This window comes from Uranotaenia lowii, chromosome 2 (assembly GCF_029784155.1).
Source record: "Uranotaenia lowii strain MFRU-FL chromosome 2, ASM2978415v1, whole genome shotgun sequence".
Taxonomy (NCBI): Eukaryota; Metazoa; Arthropoda; class Insecta; order Diptera; family Culicidae; genus Uranotaenia; species Uranotaenia lowii.
Window position 1 is genome coordinate 268,102,274 of NC_073692.1, and position 11,843 is coordinate 268,114,116.

The window sequence follows — 11,843 nt, forward strand, 5'->3', positions numbered from 1 at the left end:
AATTTCGACTAAGGAATTGTGAATTTTTAGGGCTCATTTTCAACCCTGAGTTACGAATTTCAAAAATTTTAATATAAATAATAAAAGTGTAATAAATTGGTATTAAAAATGTCAAATTTAAAATTTTTGAAAGGGAATTCTTAATTTTGAATTACAGTTTTAGAATTTCAAAACGCAATTTCGCAATGATCAATAAAAATGTTAAGTAGTTTTGAAATTTTTAAATTGGACCATAATAAATAATTGCGTTAACGTATTGTTTCTTGTATTATTACAAACTTAATTGGCTTATGCCGTTGACAGATAGAAATTAAAAACTCTTTTGTAATTTATATAGCACACTACAATCAGCGACGCAAGCAAACAGCGCGAATAGAACAAATTTGGTTCAAACCAGACACCCGACGCTTGTCCCGGTATATACAGCCTGTATAATACAGGTAAAGGAATCAATCATCTCTACCACACCAGTGCACTCCACACGAACGACGAGCCGAGCCAGAATCCAAACTCCATACGCCTCAAGCGAGTAGAAAGAACGACTCAGGCCGGTCAAAATCAAACGACTCCAGCAAGCCAGAAAAACCTTGAGTCAAAATTTAAAAAAAATCAAGCTAGCCGAAAAGAATCGGAGTCAAAACAAAAATACTCAAGCGAGTCAAAAAAAATACTCAAGCGAGTCAAAATAAAATACTCAAGCGAGTCAAAACCAAGAGACTCTTCCCGACTCAAGGATTCAAAATCAGCCTACCTGTGAGCGGATTTTATTTTTACTCTACGGATTTTTTTCCCATCAGACTCAGGCTCCTTGCTAGTCTGCTCAACTCACCACCGAAGAAAAAATCACATGTGCTGTGCTGAGCAGATTTTCTAGTCATCTAATTTGACTCTACTCACCACTTGAGCGATTTTTTTTCGGAGCGAGTATGCGGTGCTTGGTGAGTAAGGTTCAAAAAGGAATCTTGATTTTATTTTACCCTCGCTCAGCTTGGGGTGGATTTTTTTTCTGTTCCGCCTCACACTCACGTTCGTATGAGCCGATTTTTACTCGTTGAGTTGATTTTTTGCAAGCTTGATAGGACATACCTGTTTTCGTAGTGTCCTGGATCCTGTCCCTGGGCCCCCGTGCTCTCCCTTCCGCTCGAAACGTTCGAATTTGAAGCTGTTGGAGCGGTAAAGTTCGTTGTCCTCGCCTCGGCGATTCCGGCAGAGACGCCGTGTGATGATGTTGCCGCTCTTAGGCCTATTATGGGAAAGAAAAAACTTTAGAACTATCTCGCATTTGAGGTGGGCAGCAGCCGGAAATGGGGCAAAAAACTCTTTCCGGCCACTACTGCCACAGAAAACCGGAAACTGGGACACCGTCGATTCAATGAACCGGCTTCATCGTGATACTAAGAATAAAGTGACGAAAGAGAAAAAAAATGTAAAACGGAAACCGACACCTACCCACACGGTTTGCATTGGGTCATGTGAAGATCCCAGTTGAGATTGAAATTGAACATTTTTAGCCTGGCCACGGCTCTTTGGCGCAGCGACTGTTCGTTGTTGGCAACCTGGTTGTTGGCCATATTTGAGATTGGATAGTGGTGAGCAGCAGTCGGTGGAACATCACCACCCATCATTGCCGGTGGTGGAGCTGGCACGAAACGTCCACCGCCACGAGACGCCGATGTGTGGTTCTTGTGATGGCCCGAGGACATTGAGTGACCACCACCGTTGCCTCCACCTTGTGAATTACTGAAAAGAAAAATTGAGAGACTGTTAGTTGAGTTATTTATATCATGCACTGTGTCTGGATTCAAACAATAATGTGGGTCAAAATCACACATAAGTAGAAATGATTTTCAGTGTAGCCTTTTTAGGTTCGTGTTAATTTTTTTTTTATTTTACCACAAGTAATCTTAGAAAAGTTAATCTTGTGGATAAGGGTTCTCATTTTGACAAATAATATCTTCAAAGATCTTTTTCAATTCACATTAATAAGTTTAGGGTTACCATATCCCGCGACACCAAAAAGAATACAGAGCAGAACATTTATCCAAAAAGTCAGGAGAAACTTAAAATAGTAAAACCCCGCTTATCCGAGTCCTGGTTTTCTGAACTTCCGCGTTATCCCAGCCATCAGGTTGATACGGGATCCATATTGTATCGAGCTTTGCGCCCAGATGGTATGCAAAAGGATGTACACTAGAACCCCGCTTACTCGAGGTAGTCGGGGGAGGGACCACCTCAGATAAGTGAAACCTCGGATTAAACGAAATAAATTGACAAACCCTTTTGCTCTGGTATTTCATATTATAAAGGCGCATAGTTCGGATCTGATATGGATTTTATTTTTTTTAACCTTTATTTGCACTTGATTTCGTTACCCTTATAAGACTTATGAGTGTCAATTTGACATTCCAAGATAAAATCGTTATAACTCTTTTCATATCTAACCGATTACAACGAAACTTATATCACTAGAAACTTTGCAATGTCAGAAAAATATTGCAGCTTATGCATTACATACATACTCAAAAAATATCTATCTTATGCATATGAAAGCTTAAGTTATGGTCTACATAATGAAGCCAAGAAATATTTTTTAATTTTTTTTTTTGATGAAAGGGTCACAAAAAGTTCAAAAAAGTGGTCTGTGAAAGAGCCGTGGACTGTAATTTTGCTCGACTTTGGGGACCGTTCGAAAAGTCCGAAGACACAATTCACCGGATGTTAATTGGAGGGAAATTTGACTAATAACGAGGCACTGAATTGTTCTCTATGTACAGTTTTATTTACACTATTTACACTTAACCTTATTTGTAGGAAACATAACTCAAAGGAGGAAAACTTAACTTGGAAGGAACAAACTCGTAGGAAGGAATCTCGTAGAAAAAAACTTAAACTTTGTAGGAAGGAATCTTAACTTCTTAAGGAGCCACGTCTTAACTGGCCGGAAACTTGAAAGGATCTGAATCGAGTGGCGAACACGCCGGTTGCTTGGATTGGATGATTTTTTTATTCATACGCATACACACATCTGTGTACGCAACGGAAATTTCCACTGTCCGCTGGCTGAAGCAACAGCATGCAATTGTTGTTGTACGCCGGCCGGCGTTTACCGGCGTTTCCTATGTACACATATGAATGCATGTCCTTGAATGGACAAACAACACACAAAAGTAGCAGGCGGTGATCGGTGATGACTTTTTTCGTTGGTGGCGCAATTGCGACGTTGCCAATTCTTCGAGTTTGGCTCGAACATACTCCCCCGGGGAATCTTCGGAATTTCAATCTTCCTCGTCGTCGTGCTGTGGGGAAAGTTGGGGACCTTGGAGTTGTGCACGCAATACCAAGTTTTTTGCGCACTGTCGACCTCGCACTTAGGAACCAGGACTGGCACCAATAATTTTCCATAAGTGCCGAGAGATCTGCTTGGGAATGGCGACGAAGCAAAATTCTTTCAGGAAAATGGACCAAAGGACAGTCGTTCAGTTGGAAAACTTGGTGCCTTTTCGAGTAAGGAAATCTGGTACTCTTTTTAAACTGGATTTTCTTGAGGCACTCATGGTTTTGAAGGAAACGGCTTAACTTTTTATTTTTCTTAGGCAGTATTTTACACTTGAAATTTAGATTTTCATCCGGACGTTTTTCAGCAACGGTAGGAAAATTTGGCATCTTAAATTGTCGCTGAATGTTTCTTTCTCGACGTATCTTACATTTCACTGACTTAAGTTCAGGTTTTTTCTCAACAGGTGGAAATGGTATCTTACACTGGAAGGGATCATCGGTCTGGAAGATTGGATTTTTGCAACACAAATCCTTGGAATGTTGGCTGGCGGATTGGACATGGAACTCATCCTGGGGCGGAACCAAAAGTTGCTTTTTACTCGCAACTTTTTTAGGAGGAAACTTCACTTCACTTTCTTGAGAGAGATTATCCTCACCAGGATAAAACTCATCTTCTTCTGGAATTTTCTTAATTTCTTCAGAATAGGTGTTATTATCTTCATTTGATTCTTCTTCGGATTCAAGGTGCTGAACGGAAGATTGCTCAAACTTATGGCAGATGTTCTTTTCTTGGATCGAGAAACTTTCTCTTAGGTTTATGCGTGGAATTTCATTTCTTAAAGATGGTGCATAACTTAAGGCGGATGTTGTGCTAATGAAACTTGTTGAAATGTTAGAAGAGAATTTTTGAAGAGCGATCAAAACTTCAGAACAGAGCAACTCAAAGGCACTAAGATACTGGAAATGGGATTCAAGATCCTTGAAGGGAGCTAGATCAAGGATTTGTCTATGAGCGGCATAAAATTCTTCTTGTGATTGGCTGATAAACATAAAGTAGGCTCTGATTCTTCCTACAGTCATCTGGATACTCAAATTATCACTCGGATGGAACACATGGAATATCTTCTTCACTTTTTGGAACTCATGTTCCCTGCGGAAAATCAGAGCATCTATTTTCTTCATTTTTTGGGTCGGGGAATTCATATTTTCTTCGGTTGTGAAAATTTGGGAAAAACAGCAACACCACTAAATAATCGGAGCAGCACCACTTAACGCTGAATCCGATTCACTGGCAGGAGAATTTTGTCAAGTCACTTGTTTACGGTAAAGCTTTTGAATTTTTCACTTGAGTTTTTTGCGTGCCTTTTCTCACTTAAAACTTTGCACCCGGAGCGCAGCAGACTTTCAAAACAGTCAAAGTTCTTATCCGGTTCGAATCGGACCAATGAAAGAGCCGTGGACTGTAATTTTGCTCGACTTTGGGGACCGTTCGAAAAGTCCGAAGACACAATTCACCGGATGTTAATTGGAGGGAAATTTGACTAATAACGAGGCACTGAATTGTTCTCTATGTACAGTTTTATTTACACTATTTACACTTAACCTTATTTGTAGGAAACATAACTCAAAGGAGGAAAACTTAACTTGGAAGGAACAAACTCGTAGGAAGGAATCTCGTAGAAAAAAACTTAAACTTTGTAGGAAGGAATCTTAACTTCTTAAGGAGCCACGTCTTAACTGGCCGGAAACTTGAAAGGATCTGAATCGAGTGGCGAACACGCCGGTTGCTTGGATTGGATGATTTTTTTATTCATACGCATACACACATCTGTGTACGCAACGGAAATTTCCACTGTCCGCTGGCTGAAGCAACAGCATGCAATTGTTGTTGTACGCCGGCCGGCGTTTACCGGCGTTTCCTATGTACACATATGAATGCATGTCCTTGAATGGACAAACAACACACAAAAGTAGCAGGCGGTGATCGGTGATGACTTTTTTCGTTGGTGGCGCAATTGCGACGTTGCCAATTCTTCGAGTTTGGCTCGAACAGTCTGGAAATACTACTTTTCATTCGATTGCTTGTAAAGACTGTTTGAGGGGTGGTAAAGCTTTGAAAAAATATGACTGCAAAATATATTTTAATTCTAACATTTTGTTTTATTTAGATTTTTGATACAACTAAAAATGAATTTTCTACAATTTTTCAGAAATGACTACTTTACGCAAATCCTCCGAAAATGCCGGGAACACCAAGTCCCTACGCACCATCTATTCATGGACTTCAAAGCCGCATACGACACGATAGACCGTAACGAGCTATGGAAAATCATGGACGAGAACGGATTTTCCGGGAAGCTGATCAGACTGATCAAGGCGACGATGAATGGAACACAGTGCTGTGTGCAGATTTCGGATGAATTGTCGAGTTCATTCGAATCGCGCAGGGGGTTTCGACAAGGTGATGGTCTATCCTGCATGATGTTCAACGTGGCGCTAGAAGGTGTTATTCGACGAGCGGTGGGCAAAATGCGGGGCACGATTTTCAACAGATCCAGTCAACTTATCTGGAGTGGAGGAGATCTACCGCAAACTGAAACGCGAAGAAGGAAGGATTGGGTTGATGATCAATACGTCCAAGACGAAGTACATGCTGGCCTGCGGATCCGAGACCGACCGAACCCGTTTGTCCAGTAATAACAAGGTCACGATCGACGACGACGAGCTGGAGATAGTCGAAGACTTTGTCTATCTCGGCTCACTGGTGACGGCAGACAATGACACCAGCCGTGAGATCCGAAGGCGAATTATCAGCGGAAGTCGTGCCTACTATAATAGACTCCACAAGCAACTGCGGTCGAGAAGACTTAGCCCCCGTACAAAGTGAAACCTGTACACAACGCTCATTAGACCGGTTGTCCTCTACGGGCTCGAAACGTGGATATTGCTCGAGGAGGACCTGCGCACATTCGGAGTATCTTCGTGGCATTCCTCACTCTTCAATTACGAATTCAATTCATTTCCTACCATTTTGCAACGAAAATTATGAATTTTGATTGTTTTGTCAGAAAATTCATGTCTAAACTCAAAAGTCTGGAAATGTCTGGAAAAAATTACAAATGTCTGGAAACCTAAAACGCGTCGAACTGCAGCAAGGTTTTATATTCGACACATTAACCAACCGTATTGACTGTGCTTACATTCTACAACGTGTTAACATTGTACCAACGAGAACACTTCGACAACGTCAGTTTCTTTCAATTCCTCACCACCGTACTGCCTATGGCCAAAACCACCCTGTGAACTTGTGTTGTGAACTTTTTAATTTAGTGTATCATTTGTTTAATTTTAATATGTGCAAACGTCGTTTTAAAATAGGCTTAAGAAGAATTTCCTAGTTTTTAAAGTCATCAGTCTGTACGGTAATTAAACCAAAGAAGAAATAAATAATAATAATAAAACAATGTCTGGCAAAAGTCCAAAAAGTCTGGAAGATCCATAAAAAACCTAGAAGGTTGACATCACTGGTCGTGACTATCAAACGCGAACTATAATCAATAGAATATTTCCAACAAAAAAACGCACGACGCGTATCATTATTTCATGCATTTAGCTCTGCTCTCTGCCTAAATCACCTCCCACCGTAGGATTCGGAGAGCTAACAAACACGTTCTGCTGGATACGTTCTGCTCGTGGTTCTAAACATTGAGGAATGATTTTACTTTTAAAATTTTCAATTAATTGGGAAATCTAAATCGTAAATTGTTGCACCTCATTATAGAATGTAGTTTAAATTCCCTAGCCAATGAATATACTTTTAATTGGTTCAAAAAAAGTAAAAGCACTGAACATCCGGGTACAACCTGACGCTGAACTACAAAATCAGATGAAATTTCAATTTGTAAAAAAATCGAGCAAAATAATCTACTTTGAAAAGTTTTAGTAAATTCAATGTTTGTTGCATCAAAAATGTAAAAACAACAAAATGTCAGAATTAGAATAAATTTTGTTGTCATATTGTTTTCAAAAACTCTACTATCGCTCAACCAGTTTTTACTAGCAATCGAATGAAAAGTAGGTTTTTCAGAACACTTTTTTTTAACTTTTTGTAACCCTTTCATTAGAAGAAATTTAAAAAAATATTTGTTGGCTTCATGGTGTTGACATTAACTGATGATATTTTTTGATCAAATCTTCTGCGTTAGATAGATCAACTATCAAACTATTAAACCACGAAATTTGAACTTTCTGAAGTCCAGGAAGTGAGGAAAGTCCAAGAAGTCCTATTTTCGTAGAATTACTGTATTTCAGGCCACACAAACTTCAGAAAGTTCAAATTTTGTGGTATAATAGTTTAAGAGTTGATCTATCTAACGCAGAAGATTTGATCAAAAAATATCATCAGAGTATAAAGGGTGATGCGGTCAAAATTTGGTCAAGGGAAAACGCGCGTTAATCGGTGAAATCGTTTGTTTAAAAAATCAAGTTAAATTTCTTTTTCAAGTTTAAGTAGTATAAAATTCAGGAAAAATATTCTGTTAGGCTTCCGCTTTTCCAAATCCGAATTGCCGGGCCTTACGCTTAAACCCTGCCATCAGATTTTATACAGCCACCTTGTCCAGCTTCTTCGCCGCAGAAAGCCAGTTTGCCTTGAACTGCTGCTCGTCTTTAGCAGTTTTTTTGGTCTTCTTAAGGTTCAGCTTGACAATAAATAGCCCAGTATTTCTCAGTTGGGCGGAGCTCTGGCATGTTGGGAGGGTTCTTCTCCTTGGGAACCACCTGCACGTTGTTGGCGGCGTACCACTTCATGGCCTTTTTACCGCAATGACAAGATGCCAAATCCGGCCAAAACAGTACGGAACAACCGTGTTTCTTCAGGAAAGGCAGCAGACGTTTATTCAAACACTCTAAATTTCTTGGTTGACAGTCCCGGAAGCTATAAAAATGCTGCTTTTCAAGCCACAGGTACAGATGGCTTGCCAAACCAGATATTTCTTCGCGAACTTTGACAGTTTCATGTGCTTGAAAATATCTGCTACCTTTCCCCTTCCTTTTGCCGTATAAAACTCCTGTCCCGGAAGCTGCTTGTAGTCGTCCATTACCACGCAGTCAAACTTCGTCAGCATCGTCGTGTACAGCCTCTGGGATCGCGCTATGGCCGTCGTATTTTGTATATCTTCGCGATTTTGAGTCACTACCTTCTTGTAAATCGATAGTCCGGCTCGTTTTGTGGCTTGATGCACGGTTGTAGACGATACACCCAGCTTATTTGCGGCATCTCGGAGAGAGAGGAGCAACATTCTACACACACACACACCTTCAAAATGAGGGGTGTTCAGGTTTTTTAAATGCAAAATTGAAAGAAATGCGTCAAGTTGATATTGACCAAATTTTGACCGTATCACCCTTTAAATTTATGGAAGTTCAAAGTCGAAGCGACAGTGTGCGTGCTTCCAATTTCTATACAATGATGAAGTAAGTTTTATATGAAGTTGATTATAATTCAAACGACTTAGATAGATTTTACTTTTGGAGTGTCAAATTGACACTCTAAGTTGGAAAACTAAGTTTTTTGTCCAGGCTTCCAGGGTTCGTCCATAAAAAAGTAAAGATGCAATATGAATTCATTTAGGGTCCCCGAAGAATTTTTTGCTTTTTGAAGCTTCTGTAAAAAGTTACAAGTACCGTAAAACGGGGTAACTTTGATCAGTGGGGTAACTTTGAACATCAATGAATTTTTCCACATTATCATCAATAACTTAGGCTATAGTTTGAATTTTCGAAAACTGTTTTCTACGTTTGAAAGCCTATTATTTGAGTATCAAATAGACATAATTTGATTTGTATAGGAATTTGTTTTCTGTTACTAAAAATGTAATTTCTATATCTTAAAATATCTATTTTTTCCAAGGCTCGCAAACAAACAGCTCTCCTGATGATATCAAAAAGTATTTAGAAGCAAACGGGTTGTTTAATGTGAAAGAACAACTTTTACTCTTTGTATATGTACAGTTATAGTGTTATTTTTATAGTAATTTAATGATAAATTTTTGATATTTAAAAAGGATGAACATTTTCCAAGAGTAAGCCCTTATTGGACAAATCGATAGGAATCCTATCAAATGTTAAGCTTTGAAGAAAAAATGAAAATGGAAATAGTGGGAGGGCCTAGGGGAATGTGTGATGGTAAAATTTCATTTGTATTTTGAAGATAAAACTATTTAGCAATTATTATAATTTTTGCCCCTAGATGCATGCAGCATCATAGTTTTTTTTTCGATTGTAAAAGTTTTTAAAAGAAAATGTCAAAAAGCAAGGTGAAATTGTTAAATTAGAATTTGTAAACAATTATGAAGGTGTTTTGTATCCTTTATGATCAATAAAACTCGTTAAAACCGTCAAAATGGAGACTGATCAATGTAACCCCAAAGCATCAATTCCTGAACAGCGACGAAATCAATTTTTAAATCAAATTTAAAGTAGTTAAATAAATTTCTGCAACCATGTTTTACGTTCATAGGAGTCCAGTACTGGTTTTAAAAATATGAAACATGCCACATATTCCTTAACAGGAAAAATAATCGAAAAATATTGAAAAAAGTGATCAATATTACCCCGTATTACGGTACTCAAACTTGCAATAGTGTCAAATTGACTCTCTAATGCGGATGAGGGTTAACCAACGTTTCTGGAAAATTTTGATTTTAAACTTGGCAGAGACGTCAATTTAATAGCTTAACAATATATCGCGATGACAAAACACATTTTTACAATTCAACGCACAGCTTGAACGTGAATACGACCGTTGCACAGGGGAGTATATAGAACAAAAAGTTGGCCAAAAGTGTGATTTGATGTTTATACTCAGTCATACGTTTGGATATCTTGGAATAAGACTAACAAATTATTGTAAATTTTAGCTAATTCAATCACCTTGCAGTGATTTTTAAGCTTTCTGATTATAACAAAGTCGATATTAGTATCGAATCCACTTGATGCTTCGAATACTATCTTCCGATTGAATAATACAAATATCATTACATTATAGTTATGAAAATACTCTTATTTTCTTACCACTTGATTGTACTGATTTCTAAATATGTATTCAAATTTGTATCAAAAATTTTTGTAGTTTTTCTATGTAATGGGCTTCAAAAAGATTCTGCAATTAAGCCGCTTTGCCAGGTGTCTTAGAAACTTTTTTGATTACTCTTGAAGCAAGCGTTTATCCTGCTGCCATAATTTCATTTCTGCTGCATAGCCTAAAACATCCATAGACACGATATTATGAAGCTGTGTTTTTCTTCGCTTATTTTTTTCGTCTGTTTGAAGCACATCGTGAAATTTCAATAAGCCTTTTGTATGTATGTATGTTGGTTATCCACCATGGGTGCACGGACTCACCGCAGTTTCTGCCTAACTATGTGCCTACATACATTCTTTAGATTATTAGGTTCGACAAATCTACAATTCATCGCATACCCGGACCCCATAGCTTCGTATGAACTGTTATGGAGTGAATGAATTGTGTTGATGTAGGTATATTTTGGAAGAACGAGTCAAACAGGTGGGCTTGTTTACTGACTGTTCCAGCATACACTATTACTATTCCGGCGTCCGTGTATATACCTGGCCAGCTGTCAACTGATTGAACATTCTAATTATATAGTCAGTTATTAGAGGAAACACATCTTACCTGTCGGCCACTTATGGGATTCGAACACAAAAGTTTTCTTCCCGGTACCGGGAATCGAAGCTAGTACGCCTGGCATACTGAAACCAGAATCGCGCTAGCCTAGCCGCTAGACCACATCGGCGCTCGTGAAATTTCAATAAGCCAATATAAGATTTGCTTCTATAGAGCGATCTTGATACTCTATACTGCATGATTGTTTTAAACAGCTGAGCTCTGACAAATGAACGTTCATTTTGCAAACAAAATTTACAAATTAATTTGAATAAATTCTCGATTTTAAACCCATAGCTAAAATCCAAGAGTTTTCTTTGTTAACATTTAAAAAAAAAAAAGAAAAGTGTATAACTTTCAAAAATTCAAAAACAACACTGTGACTTTTATACATGTTCCACGAGATTAACATCAATAAAAATATATAATTAGGTAGGTAAATTATTTGCAATAAGCACGAAAAAACAATTTTAAACTATAATTGAAAAACTATTTTTTCTTTTGAGCAACTGATAAAAATAAACATGGCGCATTGAAAGGAAGTTACAAAAAAAGAAGACAATTTTTTCAACTTCAACATTGATAATATATCACGAGTGCGGAAGTATCCGGAAGTTTTTTCTTCTGTAAATAGTTCATGAAGTTATGAATTTTCACATGATGTAAAATTTGTTGCTGGGACTTGCTGGGAACATAAAAAACCACTTATTTAAAGTTTTGAAAGCTCCATATACATTACCCGAATTACTTTTTTGCAACCACTTATCATCAAATATCACATTCTAACATACATTTAAATTCTCCTTTTCAAGTCAGACCACTATCTGGTGATAGTGAAGATGCGCCCAAAACTCTCCATAGTGAACAACATACGAAACCG

General features: G+C 38.1%; 1 protein-coding gene across 1 annotated transcript in view; it reads right to left on the reverse strand.

Moving 5' to 3' along the window:
* Positions 1–11,843, reverse strand: part of LOC129749668 (uncharacterized) — a 666,246-nt gene that overhangs the window by 633,375 nt on the left and 21,028 nt on the right. Inside the window, exons 3-4 of the mRNA XM_055744704.1 lie at positions 1,450–1,740; positions 1,087–1,243 (exon numbers count right to left, since the gene is read on the reverse strand). Coding sequence (XP_055600679.1) covers positions 1,087–1,243; positions 1,450–1,740 — 448 coding nt within the window. The remainder of the gene's footprint in view (positions 1–1,086; positions 1,244–1,449; positions 1,741–11,843) is intronic.